Source organism: Paramisgurnus dabryanus, chromosome 7 (genome assembly GCF_030506205.2).
Source record: "Paramisgurnus dabryanus chromosome 7, PD_genome_1.1, whole genome shotgun sequence".
Classification (NCBI taxonomy): Eukaryota; Metazoa; Chordata; class Actinopteri; order Cypriniformes; family Cobitidae; genus Paramisgurnus; species Paramisgurnus dabryanus.
In genome coordinates, this window is record NC_133343.1 from 26,070,749 (window position 1) to 26,093,061 (window position 22,313).

General features: G+C 35.4%; 1 protein-coding gene across 2 annotated transcripts in view; it reads right to left on the reverse strand.

Annotated features, from left to right (window-relative positions):
• sema3fa (sema domain, immunoglobulin domain (Ig), short basic domain, secreted, (semaphorin) 3Fa) overlaps positions 1-22,313 on the reverse strand; it is a 60,964-nt gene that overhangs the window by 6,642 nt on the left and 32,009 nt on the right. The window contains exons 3-15 of one of the 2 annotated variants that reach the window (XM_065279832.2): positions 17,064-17,224; positions 15,342-15,404; positions 15,131-15,250; positions 14,438-14,527; positions 12,528-12,621; positions 12,191-12,310; positions 10,676-10,815; positions 9,787-9,901; positions 4,554-4,623; positions 2,279-2,423; positions 1,976-2,198; positions 1,805-1,893; positions 1,442-1,483 (exon numbers count right to left, since the gene is read on the reverse strand). In XM_065279832.2, coding sequence (XP_065135904.1) covers positions 1,442-1,483; positions 1,805-1,893; positions 1,976-2,198; positions 2,279-2,423; positions 4,554-4,623; positions 9,787-9,901; positions 10,676-10,815; positions 12,191-12,310; positions 12,528-12,621; positions 14,438-14,527; positions 15,131-15,250; positions 15,342-15,404; positions 17,064-17,224 — 1,472 coding nt within the window. The remainder of the gene's footprint in view (positions 1-1,441; positions 1,484-1,804; positions 1,894-1,975; positions 2,199-2,278; positions 2,424-4,553; positions 4,624-9,786; positions 9,902-10,675; positions 10,816-12,190; positions 12,311-12,527; positions 12,622-14,437; positions 14,528-15,130; positions 15,251-15,341; positions 15,405-17,063; positions 17,225-22,313) is intronic. The other variant, XM_065279833.2, reaches the window with a different exon arrangement.

Consider the following 22,313-nt stretch of genomic DNA (forward strand, 5'->3'; position numbering starts at 1 on the left):
TTTGCGAGTTACTATTATATGGAGGACCACAAGAGTCATGCAAAATGTAATAAAGAACTTCAATTTTTAATAACTACCTGGACAATAAAAATAGCAATTAATAGATTTGTTTAAAAATTCATTAATTAATCTATAAATAAATAGACAAAGTTACAAAAAAATCATTATGTAACATTTTATTAGGCAATAAAAAATGAGATTATAAAAATAACATAGAAATGAAATATTAATCCATTAATAAATAATTCAAATTAATATAACAATTTATAAAAACAACATAAAATACTCAATAAGTTCATCATTTTAAATTGCATTTATAAATTCTTAATTAAATAATGGAATTTCAAATTGTATTTCAAAAAGCGATTTAAAAAGAGAAATAAATAACTGGATTTATAAATTGAATTACAAATACAGGTTTAAATTAGGCATTTAAAGGGGCATTTCAGTTTGACTTTTCTGTTTTCATTTCCCCGTTGGTTCTCCTTATTCTTTTCGCTATTGGATTTGCTTTTCGTTTTAGCCTCTCTATTTAGCTTTTCCGTGACTCTTTGGGTCCTCATCTGAGATCTATAAATCTGCGCATGACGTACAATCAGAGCCAATCAGCGAGCTTGTTACATCCTCCTGGCCATAGCTAATTTGCATTTCTCATTTGACCATTTGCAAGGACCCAATGAGTCACGGAAAAGCTAAATAGAGAGGCTAAAACAATATAGCGAAAAGAATAAGGAGAACCATCGGGAAATGAAAACAGAAAAGTTAAATGGAAATGCCCTTTTAAATGCCTAATTTAAACCTGTATTTGTAATTCAATTTATAAATCCAGTAATTTATTTCTCTTTTTAAATCGCTTTTTGAAATACATTTTGAAATTCCATTATTTAATTAAGAATTTATAAATGCAATTTAAAATGATGAACTTATTGAGTATTTTATGTTGTTTTTATAAATTGTTATATTAATTTGAACTATTTATTAATGGATTAATATTTCATTTCTACGTTATTTTTATAATCTCACTTTTTATTGCCTAATAAACTCTTACATAATGATTTTTTTTATAACTTTGTCTATTTATTTATAGATTAATTAATGAATTTTTAAACAAATCTATTAATTGCTATTTTTATTGTCCAGGTAGTTATTAAATATTGAAGTTCTTTATTACATTTTGCATGACTCTTGTGGTCCTCCATACTATTAGAGTAGGGCTGCACTTTATTAAATTTAATAAACAATACAATATGATGTGCAATATAATAATGCTTTATATTTCAAAAATTATAATAAAATATATTTGAAAATTGTATAACCAGCACACATTTTAAATTCTTTTTGACTAAACATAACTGATATGATATGCATATTTGTGATCTTTCAATTATTTCAATATGTCTTGCATGCCTAAAAGAAATAATCTAGAAAACTTTTAACTTACTCTTTTTGGTGAAATTTTCATTGTAGTTATTGGAGTTGGAACCTGTAATATAAAAGACAACATGTTTATGAATAAAAAATAATCACTACCATTATACAGCATTTACGGGTGGTTTCCCAGACAGGGTTTACATTAACCCAGGACTAGGCCACGTTAGGACATTTAAGTCGTTTTTACAAATAAAACTTACAAAAAACAATATTAGTGTGCATATTGAGACTATTGAGAATGGCACTGATATTTGTTAAGATAAGGTTTTTTTAAATGAAGGCAGCTCAAAGATCCATTTTAGTCTGGGACTAGGATAAGACCTGTCTGCTCCATAATGTGCTGACATAAAAAAAAGAAATAAGAGGGTCTTACTCTGAAGACCTCCACCTCCTCCAAAACCAGCTCTTCAGTTTGAAGATCATCTCTGGGTAACACAATCACCTTCTGAACTGTTCCTCTATCTGCAAACAATCATTATTTATTTTTAACATTTTAAAGTATCATTCAAATAATTTACCATTTGCATTGTTTAAGAAAATCCACCTGTTCCTAAGAAAAGGACTTCATAGTTTCCATCTGCTGCAGCCACTTGGTCTACAGTGATGGTGGTAAATTCATAATCCACATTGGTGCGAACCACCAGGGGGCGCTTGTGGACTGGATAAACTGCATTGAACATGGTCGGATGGGTGCGCATGAAGTTAATAACCTCGTCTGGGTAATCTTTGGTAGACTTCATGTTTGGTGTGAATGTTCCTCCTGGACACTGTTATTAGAAAGATGAGAATTTTCATTTATGTTTTTTTATTTTTATGTTAGGTATTAATAATTAGGTATGCTACTCACTGTTCCTGGCCGGGGGTAAGGAATTTTGCCCTGGTATGCCACCCACTGGTAGTTTGGCCCTTCTTTATGAGCAAAAGGACCATTGAAGACCATGCGAACATCAGCCATGGAATACACACATACTGCTGAACCCTTAAATACTGACCTATAGATAAAAGAGGGTGTATATTTAACATACATAATTATGCACATGTAGTTTAAGGGCAAACATAATAGCCCCATATTTTCTTAATACATGTTTAATACGCAAGTAATTGTCTTTGAAAACTCAAGTCTTTTTTGTGATTTACTGTTTTGTATATAAAATTATCCTACATATTGTATCTTTAATAACATTCATATCTTAAGTATTGACTAAGGCAGTGGTTTCCAACATGGTGCCCATGGGTACCAGGTTTCCCGCACAGAGTCTGTGAAGTGCCCGCCAAAGCACATTCTATTTATATTCTCAATTGTAATATTTATTGCATATTTTTATATTAGCTTGGCTTCGTTAATGTATGTTAACACTTTAAACAATGAAAACATATAAACAAGTAAAATAAAATAGAATCAACAAGTAAAACAAAAACGTTTTGAGTAGATACATTTTTAAAAAGTAGCCCTCCAGATTGTTTTAAATGGTTGGAGACCCATACGGTCATGTCAAAGATTGAAATCAATGTGAAATTTATAGTTGAAATTAAACTTTAGCCTGGATTTCACAGACAGGGTCACATTTAATTTTTTTTTACTTTTTTTGCCAATTGCCTTCTATTTGTGCCAATGTCAACATTTTTCTAATTTTTTTAATCCCTCTCCTCCCATCAGGATCAATTCCATTATTAAATGCCATTCATGATTCAAACGATTCCTGATGGTTATAATAAAGCCCAGCCCAACATTTTTTCTTGGTAAATTCACTGTTTTATTCAGAGATGCAATGGGCTCCAAAAGCCTGGGAACACACTGACAATCTGGAACTCATAATCTAATTTAAAACTTAAAAGACTTGTTACATGAGATGAATAAGAAAGATCTGAATAACTTTCTTTTTCCTAATCAAATAACTAAGCTTATATTGACCGTGTCAACTATTTTGTACAAGTGGTCAGATTTCCGTACTTTCGATTAAAGCACAAAAGAAACATTTGGAAACCTTCTCAAATTATGCACAGATCATCAGCATTGCACAAAAACCTGAAATTACGGACAATTTAACTTTTTAATGATAATAGTAATGCTGATCATCAGTGGCGGCTCGTGACTGCTCTTCTGAGGGGCGCAAATTCAAAATAAGTGTTCGGTTCATGCGTGTTGCTTGTTTTTTCAAAAAATTTGTTTTTTGCTTCATGTGAACCATGTGCATCACGTGTTTTGCCAAAATAAGTGCCTGCTGCACACGCGTCAAAACCGTTTATGATAAAAGAGACGCTCACGTTCACGAAATACACGTAAGACACTCCCTTAACAGTAAACTCTACGCATGAGATTATGCGAGTATCTGGCAAACGCAAGCGTCTCATTTATCATAAATCATTTAGACGCGTCTGCAGCAGACACTTGTTTTGACAAGACATGTGATGCACACAGGATCTCTCGACGTGCCGAACACACATTTTGAAATTATGAACCACACACATGACGGGTTACATACATGTTGTGACGAACTTCGCATTGCGCGCCTTTGAAAAAAGAAGTCACCGGCCGCCATTTTTGACAGAGGTTGCGTTTGGCGGCTTTTAGATCTGAATGCATTATTTATATGCATATATATACAATGGTTTGCAAACAACATTTCATGTTGCCTTGACTTTCTTTTCGCACATAAATACACAGTGATGATGAAATAAAGAATCGAGGGGATTCACTGTATTTGCACTGTATAATAAGCATGGGAACTTCATCAAAACATTGACAGCTGCCTCTGAGCCCAGTTGTCTAATATTTCCATGCATACAAATAACACTCCTAACCGCATCTAATAATTCTGGAATAATGCAGATAAATCCTTTTGAGAATATCACATCTCAGATTCACAAAAAAGCTGCTTTGTGCTGCTGGAGGACTCGTAGCGCTGCCTGCGACGCTTGCCAAACACTTGTTTTTCAGTATGGTAGAAACAGTCTTTGGAAGCGGAGAAATGGGGGTGTTGCCCCGCGGGCAACTGGAGTGTGAATATGAAAGAAAATCTATTCAGGCTCTCTTGCCAATCTGATAAGCGGCACGATTAGTAAGAGGCGTCTGAAATGCGGGGATCGAATCTCGCTTTGGAGACAGTCGTGAATTTACGCACCCAGACACGGAGAAGACGCCGTAGATGACGGGATTCTTGGTGTCCTGGGTCTTCTGGATGTACACGTCACCTGAAAGAAAGATTGATTTACTTAAGTTCTTGGTTTAGAAGATATATGAGCTGCAGTACAATATGTACATTGCTGGTAATGGGCGAGTGCATACTTTTGGGAAACTGCTAAGAGTGCACAAGCATTGGAACATATTAGCAAATCTAAAATGGTTATCTTGATACCACAGATAGTCTTGTTGTGTACTGTTTGTGTTTAGCAACCAGATAAAACACTTGATACTTTAAAAAATTACCTAGATCACATTTTCCAATCACAGCATGAACTTGGCAAGTCAATTCAATCTACTATTTCAAGTTTTGACCTGACATAACTTAAACAATTTCAACTTAATTTGTTAAGTTAAAGTAACTTAATAATGTGTGTTTATTTGACAATTTATTTACAGTGTACTGAATGATAGATATCAGAAATCAAACAAGCCTTAAACTGAAACAGCCATGTAAACAGAATAAAAAATAAATCCATAAATGTTGCCCCACCAATTTTAGCCCCCAAGTTATTCTCCCATGCTCATGTTTGCTGACATTACACAAAACATCACATTAAGAGCAGAATACAATCTCATCCACTTTCCATCTCTCCGTCTTTGTTTCGGTTTCCAAAATACAGCCAAAATTAACCACAAAGGACCAGTTATTTTCTCTAGCCAAGGCGAGAAACACTGGACAAGGCCATTGGGACAAATAGAGGGAATTGGAAAGAGCCAAAAGATTTTTATGGGTTAATCTTATAAATGAATGAATGTTTTAGTTGAGGGACACAACTGGGATGGAAGACAGCGATACATGGGTGAATGGTGAACCATGACGAAAGAATTCATAAGAATCAGTTGTGCCCATTTATTAGGATCTGGTGTCTTGTGCGTTGTTTTAAAACTCAGTTCACCATTGAAATGTGTAGCTTTGCTTAAAGGGCACATGGAGAATCTGGTTAAATTGAATTGGTGAAGGGTTACTAAATGGAAACATTGTAACATTAAAGCGAATTTATTTTACATTTATATTCCCACATATATTTTAGGTAATAAGGAACGCAAAAGGTAAAAGAATAAACAGATGTCCCATCAAAAACAGACAATTGAGCTCAAACACCACGTAATCAAGCGGTGAGGGAAAATCCTGCACTACGTGCCCGATCCAGTGAGGAAATCTCTCTCCGGCCAAGCCACAAAAAAAAAACCAAGCCATGAAAACCTCACTGCCCCTCTGAGGAAAAGAGCAAACATCCAGTCCAAAACTCAACTGACAACTTAATTTCTCAAACACAGAATCATAGTGATGGTGAACGGTGAACCGGAGAGAATAAGGAGGCAGAGGCAGGGAAAACAGTCCTGAGGGCACTTTATGTGCTGTGAAATGAACCGAACACACAGACCGGTCACTTACCCGATTTAAGCATGCTGCAAAAGCAATAAAATCATAGCAGTCGTGCGTTTCGATTCATTTGACTCTGAAGAGTGGCAGAGGTTGTTACAGCTGCTTTATCAGCCAATCCCATTCTGTCCTGTCAATCAAACTCTCCAAACACCATTTGTGTAAGCCTGTTAAATATTTGTGTCTTGCATCAATAGCTGCGTTTCCATTGCAGATTTGCGTTATTTTCTAAATGTCGACAAAAGACTATTGAATGACGGCTTTCCATTAATCGGTGATATGCGACTAAAACGTAGTTTTCCTTTAGAGATAAATAATTTTTCAAATATCATGTCGACTGATGTTACTAATATAACATGCACTAGTCATTATTTTTAACCGAAGGAGATGTACGACTATTATCCAAACATAAATGCCAAGAAAAGCCCCTTATACTTAGGGGCGACAACGTATAGGTGATTCTTGGAGGTAATAGTACATTATTTTATATCAAAAGAGATGTAGATGATCCAAACATTATTGGCATGGATACTCTTATACTTGGGAGCAGACCACTGAGCAGACACGCATTGAGCTGTTTCTGGAAGGTTTTTGTGACTTACATGCATCAGGTGACCTGAAAATGCAAATAAACTGTTTCCCTTGCAGTTTTGCAAAATACACCTTTTCCGAGTTGCCTAAAAAACACCCCATGCGATCATAAAAACCTTTTCGCAAAATGTACGTGTTACCATTGGCCATATTTTCAATTCGGAATGCGCAATTTAATGTGTAATGGAAACACAGCTAATTACGCATTAATCTGTGCTTTACTTTATATACAGTAATGGCCAAAAGGGACCTCCAACTTTGAACAATTGACATCTTTGCTCCCTATTAGTAATATTTTATTAAAGAGGTATTCAAAAAATTTTATTAAAGGAATATTCAATTTTCTTAAAAGAAAAATCCAGATAATTTACTCACCACCATGTCATCCAAAATGTTGATGTCTTTCTTTGTTCATTCGAGAAGAAATTATGTTTTTGAGGAAAACATTGCAGGATTTTTCTCATTTTAATGGACTTGAATAGAGCCCAACATTTAATACTTAACTTAACACTTAACAGTTTTTTTCAACAGAGTTTCAAAGGACCCTAAACGATCCCAAACGAGGCATAAGGGTCTTATCTAGCGAAACGATTGTCATTTTTGACAAAAAAAATAAAAAATATGCTCTTTTAAACCACAACTTTTCGTCTAGGTCCAGTCCAGCGTGACCTAACGTAAATGCGTAGTGACGTAGGGAGGTCACGTGTTACATATATAAAATGCACATTTGCGGACCATTGTAAACAATAAACTGACACAAAGACATTAATTAGTATCATTCCACATACAACAACGTAGGAACGGTCCTCTTTCAACACACTTGTAAACACTGGGGCGGGGTTTCGCGTTCGTCCTCTGTGACCTCTTGACGTCATGACGTATTGCGTGGGGCCAGGCTGGCGGATCACGACCGGATATACACGAGAAGTGGTGGTTTAAAAGTGCATATAAAAATGACAATCGTTTTGCTAGATAAGACCCTTATGCCTCGTTTGGGATGGTTTAGGGTCCTTTGAAACTCTGTTGAAAAAAACTGTTAAGTGTTGAGTTAAGTATTAAATGTTGGGCTCTATTCAAGTATATTAAAATGTGAAAAATCCTGCAATGTTTTCCTCAAAAAACATAATTTCTTCTCGACTGAACAAAGAAAGACATCAACATTTTGGATGACATGGTGGTGAGTAAATTATCTGGATTTTTCTTTTAAGAAAATGGACTATTCCTTTAATGTTGCATCGGTGTGTTTGGATTATAAACTGAAGCTCATCTTTGAGAAGAATTGAAGAAGACTTGGCAAAAAATTACCCAAAACACGTGCAAAATTTATAAAGACTTTTTATTACCACAAAATATTAAAGGGACACTCCACTTTTTTTTGAAAATAGGCTCATTTTCCAGCTCCCATAGAGTTAAACAATTGAGTTTTACCGTTTTGGAATCCAGTCTGGCTGTAGCACTTTTAGCAACGCTTAGCATATTCCATTGAATCTGATTAGACCATTAGCCTTGTGTTCAAAAAGTTTCAATATTTTTCCCATTTAAAGCTTGAGTCTTCTGTAGTTACATCATTTACTAAGACCAACAGAAAATTTTAAGTCTAGGCCAATATGGCTAGGAACTATACTCTCATTCTGGCGTAATAATCAAGGACTTTGCTGCCCTACCATGTGTGCAGCAGGCGTAATGATTTTACGCAGTGCCCGAAAATAGTCCTCAGGTATTGAAAGGTACCAAGGGGAGTATTTTCGGGCGCTGCATGATTTTATTGTGCCTGCTGCACACATGGTACGGCAACAAAGTCCTTGATTATTACGCTGGATTGAAAGTATAGTTCCTAGCCATATCCGTCTTAAAAAAAAAAATCGCAACTTTTAATTTGAAGTCATTCCCAGTACACAATGTAACTACAGAAGAGTCAAGTTTTAAATAGAAAAAATATTGAAACTCTTTGGTTATTTTTGAGCGCGATGCTAATGGTCTAATCAGATTCAATGGATTATGCTAAGCTATGCTAAAAGTGGTACCGCCAGATCTGGAGATCGGCTGAATGGATTCCAAAATGGTAAAACCTAATTGTTTCACGCTAGGGGAGCTGGAAAATAAGCCTATTTTCAAAAAAAGTGGAGTGTCCCTTTAATAACAGTCAGCATTGTAGTCAATGTATGCTTTTTTATCTGTAAGCCTTTTGTATTTCTATGCATTTTTTGCATGTTTGAATAAAACCCAGATTGCCTATTTCGCTATGGTTTGCTTTTTCATGCACCTCATATATTGATGGTTTAATTTAACCCGAGGGGGCATTAAAAGCAATATTGTACAAATTTCCCACTTTTGGTCACTACTGTACTTGCACATAAATGCACAATACCGCACCACGACACATACTGTATCTCTTATAGCAGGTTGTTTCTTTCGAAACCGTATTAGTTTCTCGTACTTTAGCTTTTGCAATAAAACCTAATTTATTATTTAGGACCACAAGCCCTATTTAAGTCTTGCTTCCTATATTTCTTGTGACGCTTTGTGCTCACGCACAAACGCTACACACTGCACATACAGGAAAAGAAGGAAATTACTTTTTCCAAGTTGCACCCTCCAGAGAGACATATCCATTGAACCATCAGACACAAGCGCCTTCGGACAAATGAGCTATATCATGCCCTATCCGGAAATAAGAGGCCTCTTATTTCAGCACGAATACAGAATTAAATTGTGCCTCTGGTATACATCTTGCTGCATATAAGAAGTCTATTTGGGATTTTCTTTTATATTTTTATATGATGTCATCCCAGGCATCAAGGATACATGGAAGCAACCCAAGTGTTGGAATTAGATGGAAAAAATTATTAAATGTTTAAATAAAACACATGGTTTCTTTAAAGTACCTTCGTTTAGTATAATATCACGGTGTACTGTTTAATAAATGAGATAATAGATGAGTTTTTTTTACTAAATATATAAAACAAGAAGTCTTGGTTGCACTTTATTTACAGTATGTCCACTCACAGTGTATTTACAGTGAATTTACCCAATAAAATACTGGTACATCCATGCACTTAATGTGGTTAGGGTTACAGTAGGTTCAGGACTGGCACCTAGCAAATTAAACGGTTACACAATAAGCACACATTATGCACATGTGGATCTGGACTGTAAAATAAAGTGCCACCGAAGTCTTTAACTAAAACAGACTTACGGAGCTCATCGAAATGTGTTTCAATTCCATCCAAGCCAGTCACGGAGCAGATGAGCCGAGCCTTTAGGAAGGTGCTCCACTTATTCACCAGACAGCAGTGTCCTCCATCATCATTCTGCAGAGGAAGTGATGTCACGTTAGCCATAAAAAAATCACTGTTAGACACCACACAAGCGCTAAGAGCGATTTGACGGACGTCTGTCAAACACCTAGACTGTATCTGTGAAATAAAGACGCCGCTTTACCGCTATTTCTGTGGGTTTGCATTAACTGGCTGCGACTGGGTTGTAAACATTGGCTTTGAGCACCGCTCAGCCCCATCTGTTATGGACAGCAGCCAACTTCAATAATGAGGCAGAGCGATGCCCGGTGACCACCAGCCGCCAGCAGCTACCCACACATTACAAACATGCTTGTTTGATTCACATTAGAACAGCAAAAATAACCAAAAAACAAGCGGCTGCTCATGTAGGAGGCACTGGACAATGATGGATCAGGATGAAGCTAAGGATCTGTCAATCAAGCGTGTTTTATGCCCTGCGTTGCATTTTTGTGCAGATATGACCGAAGAGAAAGTGCAATTAGGGGTGAGGGGGAAAATTGATGCGATACTGGATCGATCCAAATGCATACATAATTTATTATTAATATTGCAAAACTAAAGTATTACTGTACTACTGTAAATGCAGTTGGCTGTGTTGCACCGCTGTGCAAACAAAGGAGTATTTTAATAGCCAAAGACAAAAAGGAAAATAAGACTCGCACCCCTACTCCAAACAAAGATCTATCGAGAATCGTTTCGCAATTAGATTACGACTCTCACACCAAATTGAAGAATGAGATAATAATATCTAGGATTATTTGTGTCTGCGTCTGCTCACGCTCTCACCAGACAAATTCTGCCGATCCTGGACTGGGCCATGGGAGTCTGACCCATCTCGGATGCTTTCTCACGGAAGAAGAAATAAAGCTTGTCGTCATTTTTTTCCGCGCTGTCAGGAATGAGCTGGGCATGGACGAATGTTGGATCTGAGAAGAGGCAGGAGGGAAAGAAAAGAAGCAGAAAGAGGGAAAAAGATGAATCATTGCAGAAGAAAGAACACAGAAGAGCAAAAGGATCATATTAAATAACGTTCACTTCAAATGCTTTGGCAAGTGCAACTGATGAGAACCATTTGTCGAACTCGCTCATTGTTAGTTTAACATCTCATTCGTAACACGCAATAGTCATGTGGAGTGTCTCTGACAGCATCTGTGATGTTATCACAGTGGACTCTTGCGACAGAAAAGATAAAACTAAAGTAGGGAGTCGAGTAAAAGTGTCCGATTTAATATGAGGAGGAAAATTTGGGTTCAAATTAAGGGCCAAAGATACTTTATTTTTTAGCATCAATATATAAAACATAGTGGGGTTCAAAAGTCAAATGGGCGGTTTCCTGGACAGGGCTTATCCTAGTCCCAGAATAAAATGCATGTTTGAGCTGCTTTAATTTATAAAAACCTTGTCCTGACTGATTTTAACATATATCAGTGACATTGTTTTGTCTCAAGATGCACACTAGTAGTGTTTTTTTTTTGTAAGGTATGTTTGTAAAAGCTTCTTAAATGACCTAATATAAATAAGGCCTAGTCCTGGATTAGCCTTCTAACATTTTTGTATTTAATACAAAACTAAATTATAGTGGCAGCATAACAATTTGACCGTCAAGTTAAAACCAAATCGTTCCCAAAAATGTATTTTTGTCACAAATATACATTTATTAGGGCTGTCAAAAGATTAATCGTGATTAACCTCATACAAAATAAAAGTTTGTATTTTTATAATATATTTGTGTGTTTATTGTGTGTGATTATTTTGTAGATATAAATACACACATACATGTATACATTTAAGAAAAATGTTATGTATGTATATATCTTTTATATCATTATATATATATATATATATATATATATATATATATATATATATATATATAAAAAATCTCAATAAATATATTTATACATGTAAAAGTTTCTTAAATGCATGTGTATTTATATATACAAAATAATTACACACAGTGCACACACATGTATTATGCAAAAAAACTTATTTTTTATGTGATTAATCGCAATTAATCTTTTGACAGCCCTAAAAAATTTTGAAATAAGGAACAAAAATAGTTTTCTTCCTAATGTTAAGAACTTTAAATATTAAAAAAAATTTTTTTTACAATATTTTATTTTATTTTTTACAGTGTTTTAAATATATTGTATTTTTTTAGGACTATTTGTAACCCTTACTGTATTAAAAGGGTCAATATTGAATATTCATATCTGGCAAATTTCCCAATAAACAAAGAGATTCCTCTTGATGTTCCAGCATGATCTAAATAAATTCTTCAGTTCTTATGCGTTTATATACCATGAAGCCAGCGGGAGTTGTATTGGTCGGTCCTCATGGCAGTGTGTTTGCCCAATGTGCGAAATATGGCAGAATCCGTTCCCATAAAATCGATGTAGACTCCGGCATACAGCTGGCCATCTGCCAAAATTAGAGCGAGGGAAAGAAAGATTAAAATATAAGCTTGAGATGGATTAAAGTCATTTAATTGTGAGACAAAAGAAAGATGAAGACAAAAAATCTCCATTGTACTGTATGTAATTCCACAATTTAGCATGAATACAACATAAGCAACATTATTTTCTTGTTAAAACTAAGATACACACTTATCATACTATGCTTAAAAAGAAGTACATACTTATCAGAGCCGAGACGCTGTTTAGTTTCGGGTCGTAGGGGCATTTTCCTTTCCCAGAATCGACTTTACCAGGCTCCAGACGGAAAATGTATTCCTGGAATGGCGAGAACGCACACGTTCATATACACAAAGGGTTTTTATTAATGAGCGTTCTGAAGTATACATTAGATGAACGGTATTGATTCTCAGCTCTTTAAGTTTCCAGTATTTAAGAGTGTACTGAGGTGAAGCCAGGAATTGAAATGCACACTGGGTTACTGGGAAATATGGAGAAAACTATGCTGAGGTTGTAATACAGTACAACTGAAATATCTTCAGGTACCTATTTTTTAAAAACAAGCTTTTAATTTGTCTTAATTTTACCTTTCATACTGTGTAACGCCAACACCAATATCTAGCCATGTAACTGAAGTAAGAGGGTATAAAACTGTATAGGTAACGAAACTAAATCCATACTCGTTTGGTTTTTATTATTGCTTAATGAAAAACACCACCGTTTTTCAATATTTTACTGTGTTCTTACTTCAACTTAGACGAATGAATACATCCCTATCTTTTTTCAATACTTGCACTTAATCTTTGTACAGCGCGTTGTGACTGTTAGCATTTAGCCTAGCCCCATTCTTTCTTTAGGATCCAAACAGGGATGAATTTATAAGCCACCAAACACTTCCATGTTTTTCCTATTTAAAGACTGTTACATGAGTAGTTACACGAGTAAGTATGGTGGCACAAAATAAAATGTGGCGATTTTTTAAGCGGATAAAAAATTAGAACTATATTGTATGGTGGAAGAGCACTTAGTTTGCAGCACTTCGGCCTCGGGCGCAGTAATATTGACGGAAGTTTGAACAAGAGGGGGAGTAGTCAGGAGTGATGTTGTTACTGCGCGCCGAGGTAGAAGTGCTGCAAATTAAGTGCTCTTCCGCCAAACAATATAGTTCTCATTTTTATCTGCTTAAAAAAATCGCCACGTTTTATTTTGTGCCACTATACTTACTCGTTTAACTACTCATTTAACAGTCTTTAAATAAAGTAAACATGGAAGTGTTTGGTGGCTTCTAAATTCATCTCTGCTTGGATCCTAAGGAATGAATGGGGCTAGGCTAAATGCTAACACATTCATGGCGCGCTGTACAAATATTAAGTGCATGCATTGAAAAAGATAGGTATGTATTAATTCATCCAAGTTGATGTAAGAACATAGTAAAATATTGAAAAAAGCTGGTGTTTTCCTTTAAGTCTAATGTTCTTGGTGGATGCCAAAGAAAATTAAGGAGGTTCTTAATGCGAGTTTAAAACAATTCACATGGCTTCTAGTGTTAGTGACAGCTATTGCATTCTAGTATTAAAAAAACATCTTTAAGCTAAGAACCCACTCGACTCCATGCCGTTTGCATGCCAGTTACAGTCAAACCTGCGAAAATACACAGCCAATCACAGCGGGGGAATTTTGTAGACATCCAAGCAGGATAGTTATTCAATATCTTGTTAGATATGAGATGTAAGATATCTAATGTAAGAGTAGCGCAATCAGCAATTCAGCAAGTCTCAACAAAATATCTGTTTTGGATTCTTTACAAAACTTTACACGCCCATCATAAATGCAATAACCGCAAATATAATTTTGTGCTGAATTATCACTTTTAAGTCATGATGGAGGGTGTGGGTATAATCTCTATACGTTCTGCTCGATTTCTGCGCCAACGGCAATCTTCGGACAAGTGTAGGCAAACCTGAGAAAGAGCGAACAGTTCCTTTCCTGTTCCTTTCAACGCCTCAAAACCAGCTGTTGAAAATCCAATTACTGAACCTTTCTACACGAAGCTACTGAATTTCTAGTCCAGCGCAACCCGTAAAATAAGTTTTTAAGGAGTTCCTGGTCTATTGTACAGAACTTTATTTCCCACCTGGGGTGCGTATGGCTCTGGTGATGCGCTAGGGTCTGCGGCTCGACTGGTGCGGCCTCCCGTGCTAGGCAGCTGATCTTGAAGCAAAGCCTATAAAACAAGGTGCGTTCCTCAGTAAAAACCTCTATCTAAGAAATGCTATAAAGACATCTGCTGTTTGCTGTATCCATACATGAAAGTGAGAAGAACTGATCATGTACATTAAAGTTAGGTTGTGTTTTATGCATGCAAAACATGCTGGACCGTTGTGAGCACATGCATATGAAATGCAAAGACAGACATGCAAATCGCAGGACCCCTTTAAAGTGAGCAACTGAAGTGGGGTCCGCTACTGGCAACTGCTTTTATCCAATCAACAAAATCAGTATGTTTCCTGGGATCGAACCAATGACCTTTTCTGCTTCTAAATCAGTACCGATTGAGCGAGAGAAGAACATTTTGTTTAAAGACAGCATGATAGTTGATGATGGAAGGTGGTGATGGGAAAAAAGGGAGGTGGAACAAGAACTACATTTAAATACAATTACCTCCTAAACACAGCCTATAGAAATGCAGGTGGTACAGATTATACTCTTGGATCCAGGGTGGGGAAACATTCCACTTTAATGACATAATACCTCTTCACTAAAGTAGCCAACAGATTGAAACCTTGACCCGCAAATGGTGACGGGTCAGCTGTGAGTGATGGTTTACCTGTGACCTCTGCCCTCTGTCCACATAGGTACAGATGGGGTTGTAGGCTCCCGTTCCACACACGTACAGGTGAGTTCGGTTCCACGGTTCGATGAGACGAATGAAATTACCGCACTCGCCCTGATGACACAACAGAGATTATCGTTATAATTTACATTGTTAAACTATACTTGATTGTAATGTATGGTGAAGCCTAACTAAGTATTCTTACATTGATGTCCTTTCCGGATAGGACACACTCGGTTCTTCTCTGAGGAGCGACGGGCCAGTGAATCTGAGGAGAGAGAGATAAATAAACAAGAGTTGGTCAGCCAAATCTCCAGTGACCAAGTGCTTTTCCTGCCAAGATTTACTCATAATTGGTAGCGATGTCCCTACAAAATAGAAATAAATACCACACATATTTGTCTCTCATTTAAAATACTTTTAGAAAACTACAGTTAAACATAACATAAAATTATCTTGGAATAAAAATGAGCTATTTTTGCAAACAGCAAATGTCTGAAATATTTAATCCAACTTATTTTGAAGCTTATCACCTCTCTTATTAACCATTTGTGACCCTGGACAAAAAATAAAGGAGTATATTTGTAGCAATAGCCAGCAAAACATTGCATGGGTCAAAAATTATCAATGTTTCTTAAATGCCAAAAAACATTAGTATATTAAGTAACAAATCATGTTGCATGAAGATATTTTATAAATCTCTTACTGTAAAAATGTATTTATCGTTAGTAATATGTGTTGCTTAGGACTTCATTTAGACAACTTTATTTTCTCAATATTTAAATTTTTGCACCCTTACCCTACAGTCACATTAGCTACAACAGTGAACAACACCGAGCGTCACGCACTCGCTAGATGGGCGTTCCTTGGCTAGTTTCTAAAAGCGGTATCAAAAGTCGCTTTAGAGGTATTGTTAAGTTACAAGAACGGTGTTTTTGGATTTAAAAGTATTTATTTTTCGATAAAAGTAACTAAATATATGAGATAAAATGCCAAACTTATCAGATATATACATAAATATGCATTTTCCGCCATCTTGAATTATATTCTCAGACTCAACCACAGACCTACGTCACGCTGCTCCTTCACTCCGATTGGCAGTCGCTTTGTCGCATCGCTCATCATTTGCATAAAATAGCCTGCTTGTCTATTTTGGCCCTGCCTTGCTCGCGCAGCGGCGAGCTCGTCGCTGGCAAACGGCCACTTCCATTGAAAATGAATGGTAGCCCGTCGCTCTGTCTCTGTCGCTTGTAGCTAATGTAACTGGGGGGTTAGATTCAAGATTTGCCAAATAGTAGGCCATATATTCTCCTAACAAACATACATCAATGAAAAGCTTATTTATTCATTAATATTTCATAAAATTGACCCTTATGACTGGTTTTGCGGTCCAGGGTCACACACTGCAAAAAAACGACTTTCTTACTTAGTATTTTTGTCTTGTTTTAAGTAGAAATATCCAGAAATCCTAAATTAAGATGCATTTTCTTGATGAGCAAAATGACATAATAAATCTGCCAATGGGGTAAAAATTTTTGAAATAAGTTTTTTTTTTATTATTATTTTTAAAGTTATTTTTTTCTTAAACAATTCAAGAAAAATTCAAGAAAAAATGTCTTACCTTATTCAAAGGTTTTTGCTTGCCAATAAGCTTGCCAATTCTGCATGAGCCCATTTTTGCTTACCTTATTTCTTGTTTTAAGCACAAATTCACTTAAATTTTATATTTTTGTCAAAAAACTAAACTTATTTTTTGGGGTCATTTTGCTTAATAAGAAATCTTGATTTAAGAATTTTTGTACTGAAAACAAGACAAAAATACTAAGAAAGTTATTTTTTGCAGTGCTTATGTTGAAGAGGAAAGAAGATCATATTTGTACCCTATTCATTCATGTCGATAATAAACATTGTAACCAAAAGCTCTTACTATGAGGGGCTCTTTGTTGATGTCATTCAGGTCTAGAGATAGAATGTAGTCTTTGCTGCCCACATACATGCGATCATGATCCTCATCCATGCGAAGGATTCTGTAGTCCGTCGAGTTGAGCAGGAAAGCAAAATGATGGGCAGTTTCAGTAGACTTCAACTCTGAAAAAGAATAACAAGAAGGAGATTATTTTGTTGTACTTAGCAGACGCTTTAATGAAATGCAACTTGAAGAAAAAAAAATATATAGCAATATATCATAAATGATTTATCAATATTAGGATGGAGGTACACAAGAGTCATGCAAAATGTAATAAAGAACTTCAATATTTAATAACTACCTGGACAATAAAAAAGCAATTTATAGCTTTGTTTAAAAATTCATTAATTAATCTATAAATAAATAGAGAAAGTTACAAAAAAATCATTATGTAACATTTTATTAGGCAATAAAAAGTGAGATTATAAAAATAACGTAGAAATAAAATATTAATCCATTAATAAATAGTTCAAATTAATGTAACAATTTACAAAAACAACATAAAACACTCAGTTCATCATTTTAAATTGCATTTATAAATTCTTAATTAAATAATGGAATTTCAAATTGTATTTCAAAAAGCGATTTAAAAAGATAAATAAATAACTGGATTTATAAATTGAACTACAAATTAGGCATTTAAAAAGGGCATATCCGGTTTACATTTTTGTTTTCATTTCCCGATGGTTCTCCTTATTCTTTTCGCTATTTCGATTTAGCCTCTCTATTTAGCTTTTCCGTGACTCTTTAGGTCCTTGCAAATGGTCAAATGAGAAATGCAAATTAGCTATGGGTGGATGTAACAAGCTCGCTGATTGGCTCTGATTGTACGTCATGCGCAGATTTATAGATCTCGAATGAGGACCCAAAGAGTCACGGAAAAGCTAAATAGAGAGGCTAAAACGAAAAGCAAATCGAATTGCGAAAAGAATAAGGAGAACCATGAAAACAGACATGTCTATAACTTTGTCTATTTATTAATAGATTAATTAATGAATTTTAAAATCTATTAATTGCTATTTTTATTGTTATTAAATATTGAAGCTCTTTATTACATTTTGCATGACTCTTGTGGTCCTCCATATATTAGCAATGCCACACTTTAATAAGAAACCAGTAAAAGGCACAGAAAGAGGTGTAACAACAGAACAATTTTTTTTTAGTTCTTTTAAGGATATGGATTTGTTAAAGTGTTAGATGGTACACCAATCTACTGAAACTCATTCCAGATGGGCAGTCGCCTCAGGATGTCAAGATGTTTCCTGATAATTTTTGTGATTAAAATATGGTGGTAATTTCCAGTAACATGCTTGATATTGATTATTGGTAATAAAATATAGTGATAGTGAATTTACATCCATGCATGCTCACATTCCAACTTTGCAAGCTTTACAACTCAAAGGATTTGCAAACAATCGATCAATCAATTCAACCATCATATACATTGGGAAGTCTCGATTTTTCCTAAACACAATGACAGCTGTATGGACATGAGCCATCGACAGTCTCTATTGAGCAAGGTGGAGTGTTTCCCTGAGGTTCAGCGCGCTGGCTTCATTCCTACGTCCTCTGCTATCAATATTGTTTCAGTCCTATTGTTACAAAGTGCATTTCGCTACGCTTTCTCGGCTCTCTGGACCAAATACAGCTACCAGTGCTGTAGTGTCATGCTTTATTTCCTCTTTTCCCAACAGACTTCGAACTCATTGTTGGAAACTGAGCATTTTCTCAGTCTGCGGTTTATAGGAAACCTTTATGCATTGCGGTGTGTTAATTCCAAAGAAACCATATAAAGTTTGATGCCAATGTTCAGCTCTGCGATACCAATTACGTTGGAGCAAAATGCTACCTGTAATGAATCAAACAGATATCCCAAAATATGGCACAAGCTTCTTTGCAAGACAATATTTCAATAAACAGTCTGTGCTATGTAGGTTATGGTTCAGGGAGTTCACATGGAAGTCTTTGAATGACCATTGAGGTCTGCATTGGACGTTCCTGCAAGGCGGCGTGCATGGGAATGGTGCGTGTCAAGGGAAGCCTTCGGAGAATGGAATGCCACTACTCATGTTACTGTAACACAACATACTCTTGACTCCTGTCTGAAGACCGCGAGGTTAAAACTGATAAGGTCTACCTGAGAATGAATTGCAGAACGTTGGGTAGTGAAGGGGGGGACTGTAATGCATTGCAGAAAGTTGGCAAAGTTGTCCGGATTACACACAAATTAAAATATACAAGAAAGTTTGCCAAGCAGAATTTCGTATTTAATTCAAACTGTAACAATCCCCAGTTGTATTGTGAAACAAATCTGCACTCAAGGACTTGATTAAGAAAATATCTTCTTATGAAGTTATGAATGGTGGTGATAACATGAATAGCAGTGATCTGGTCGTCATAATAAATGTTCCTGTAGCTCAACTGAAAAAATATAAAGGTCATGAGTTCAATTATCAGGGAGCAAATATGTACCATTTATGTGCAATCGTGTACTTTTTAAAACGATACCACCCCAGTGACAACTTATGTACCTTTATTTCTGAGAATGAATGGGATTGGGACAGGGATTTGTACTATAGACAGACAGACAGTCCAAGAATTTTCAAGCTTGAAAGGAATTGAGGGACATATTTACAAAGGATCCAGAGATCCTGCTGGTCACCCTTTCTTCTCCATGCTTCACCCTGAGAAAATCCAGCTGAACCCACAAACAGACCTACAAAAGTTACATCCAGCAGCGCCAGATTCCACAGTGCTGGTCCAACTTGAAAAAGCACCAGCAAATCAAAGCTTGAAAGCTGGCTGGTATTTAGCCAATGACAAGAGATGAACAACTGCTTATACAGTACTAAGCAGCACAATGTCAAGTTTGCAACTGCAAAATGAAAAGAGTGTGAAAGTGCTATAATCATAAAAATATTAATGAATCTATATAAATTTAGATATGTAACTCTAAAAAATGCTGGGTTATTTTCAACCCAGCGTTGGGTCAAAAAGGGAAATACATAGCTGTTGGGTTAAATTAACACACAAAATGGTTATATTCGACACAACAATTGGTTAAAACAACTCGCGCTGTAAAAAAAATGCAGCATGTGTATACAACCATTTGTTTCAACTTAAGTCAATACAACCTTTTTTTTTTAGTTTTGACTGGTGATAAGTTGACATGACATAAATTAAGTTAAACAATTTTAACTTGTTTTTCCAAGTTAAGTAGACTGATCTCATGGAAAGTCGCGTTATAGTCAAGAAATTTTTTATTAATTTATTTGTGTCCGTGGCACAAAATTCAGCTCCATTTCGTGCCTTGAGCACAAATGTCTTTTTCGTGTTACTCTGCGCAATTTCAATAAATTTTTTTGGTGTCTTTTTATGTATTGTTTTCTCATTGTTTTTTCCTATTTTCTTACCATTGTCGTTTGGGGTTAGAATTATTTCTGTTACAATTTTTAGACATCCTAACCCAAACCCCAACTCCAGGCGAGAATAGTTTTAAAAGTGGAAGAAAAACATGTAGAAACCAATGCATAAAAGTACATTCTAACCCAAACCTCAAATCTAACCCCAACCCCAAGAGACAATGATTTAAAAATAGAAAAAAATGAGAAAACAATACATAAAATGACACGAAAAAGAAAATCGTGCCATGGACACAAAAAACTATTTATAGAAATTGGAGCGAGTGACTTGAAAAGTTATTTGTGTCCAAGGCACAAAAAAAATGAATTTCGTGCCATGGACACGAATAAATTATTACCTTTTTTTGTGAATATATCATGACTTTCCGTTAGATCATGTTGAAGTTAAAGTAAAATTAACATATATTTTCATTTTATTATTACTTTACAGTGCAGCATTTTGCATCATTTTGGTTAAATTTCATCCCAACAGGTTGAGTTCATACCTTTTTGAACCCAACGCTGGGTTGAAAATAACCCAGCTTTTTTAGTGTACTTATAGATTAGGATAAATACATCCTTGACGTACTTTTGTAAGTGGGTACACTGTAAAAAAGTCTTTGCTGCCTTTTTTAAGTTCAATCAACTCAGTAAATTAAAATGACTTGTAAATCTATTACTTATCTTGACAAGAGATGAGTTGCTACAACTTATAAAATGAAGTTAACATATTTCAACTACATTTTATAAGTTATAACAACTCATCTCTAGGCAAGATAAATAATAGTAAGTTGAAATGACTTGTAAATCTGAGTTGATTAAACCAAAACAATTAAGGCATGTGGATGTGGTTTGTAAAGCAATGATAATAATTCTGGTAATTTAGTTTTTTGAAAGAATCGAGTAATACACATAAACGTTGGAAAAGAATATTCTCAAAGATTTTCCTTTAAACAAAAATGATTGCCAATGTGTGTACATAACAGTATTGTTTGAAACAATATCCAATTTTAACTTGGCTTAAACATATCAAATTTAAACATTTATTTGAATCCTGGCAAGAAGAATTGTTTGAGAAACACACACAAAAACTACCAATACTCCTAACCAGACCACATACTGGAATGCGCAAGTAATAGAGATGCATCCGTCTCTGCAAAGTACCAGTATGTGAATATATCAGAAGACAAGATCGACCAAAGTCTTATACAAAGAGAGTTATACAAAGCATGGGGCTGGAGACAACATAAAACCCCATTTACCTGTGTGGGCATTCCTGGCACATAACTAGAATTCCTCATCTCTTTTATTTCAGGGTTCTAATTAAACACAAAGGCACGTCCGCCATGTTTCAACAAGTCCTCAGTCATCTCTGTCTATCTTTGCCAACACTAATAATGCAGTCTAGTAGAAGTGGGAAGTGAACATGTATTTTCCATGACAGCAGCATTTTTTTTATATTGACTGAGTTATTTTACTGTCAAACTACAATGCAATGGATTCAGTTTAGAAATCTGTATATTTTTCCCCATATAGACCATTTCTAAAGTTATAAGGCTAAAGTCATCATCTCATGATCATCAAAATGAGATTTCAAACTGATATCAGCCAATATTAAAGATATCAAGATTTTATTTTTTCACAAATGTTATGTTAGATGATTTTATGCATAAATAGTAAATCACAAAAAAAGTTGGCTGGGTTTACACAGGCAGGGTCACTTTGATTTTATTTGTCTTTTGAAATCATCTTTGGCCTTTTTACATGAATTGATAGGGAGGTGTTGAGGGATAAAAATAAAGATGTGTTG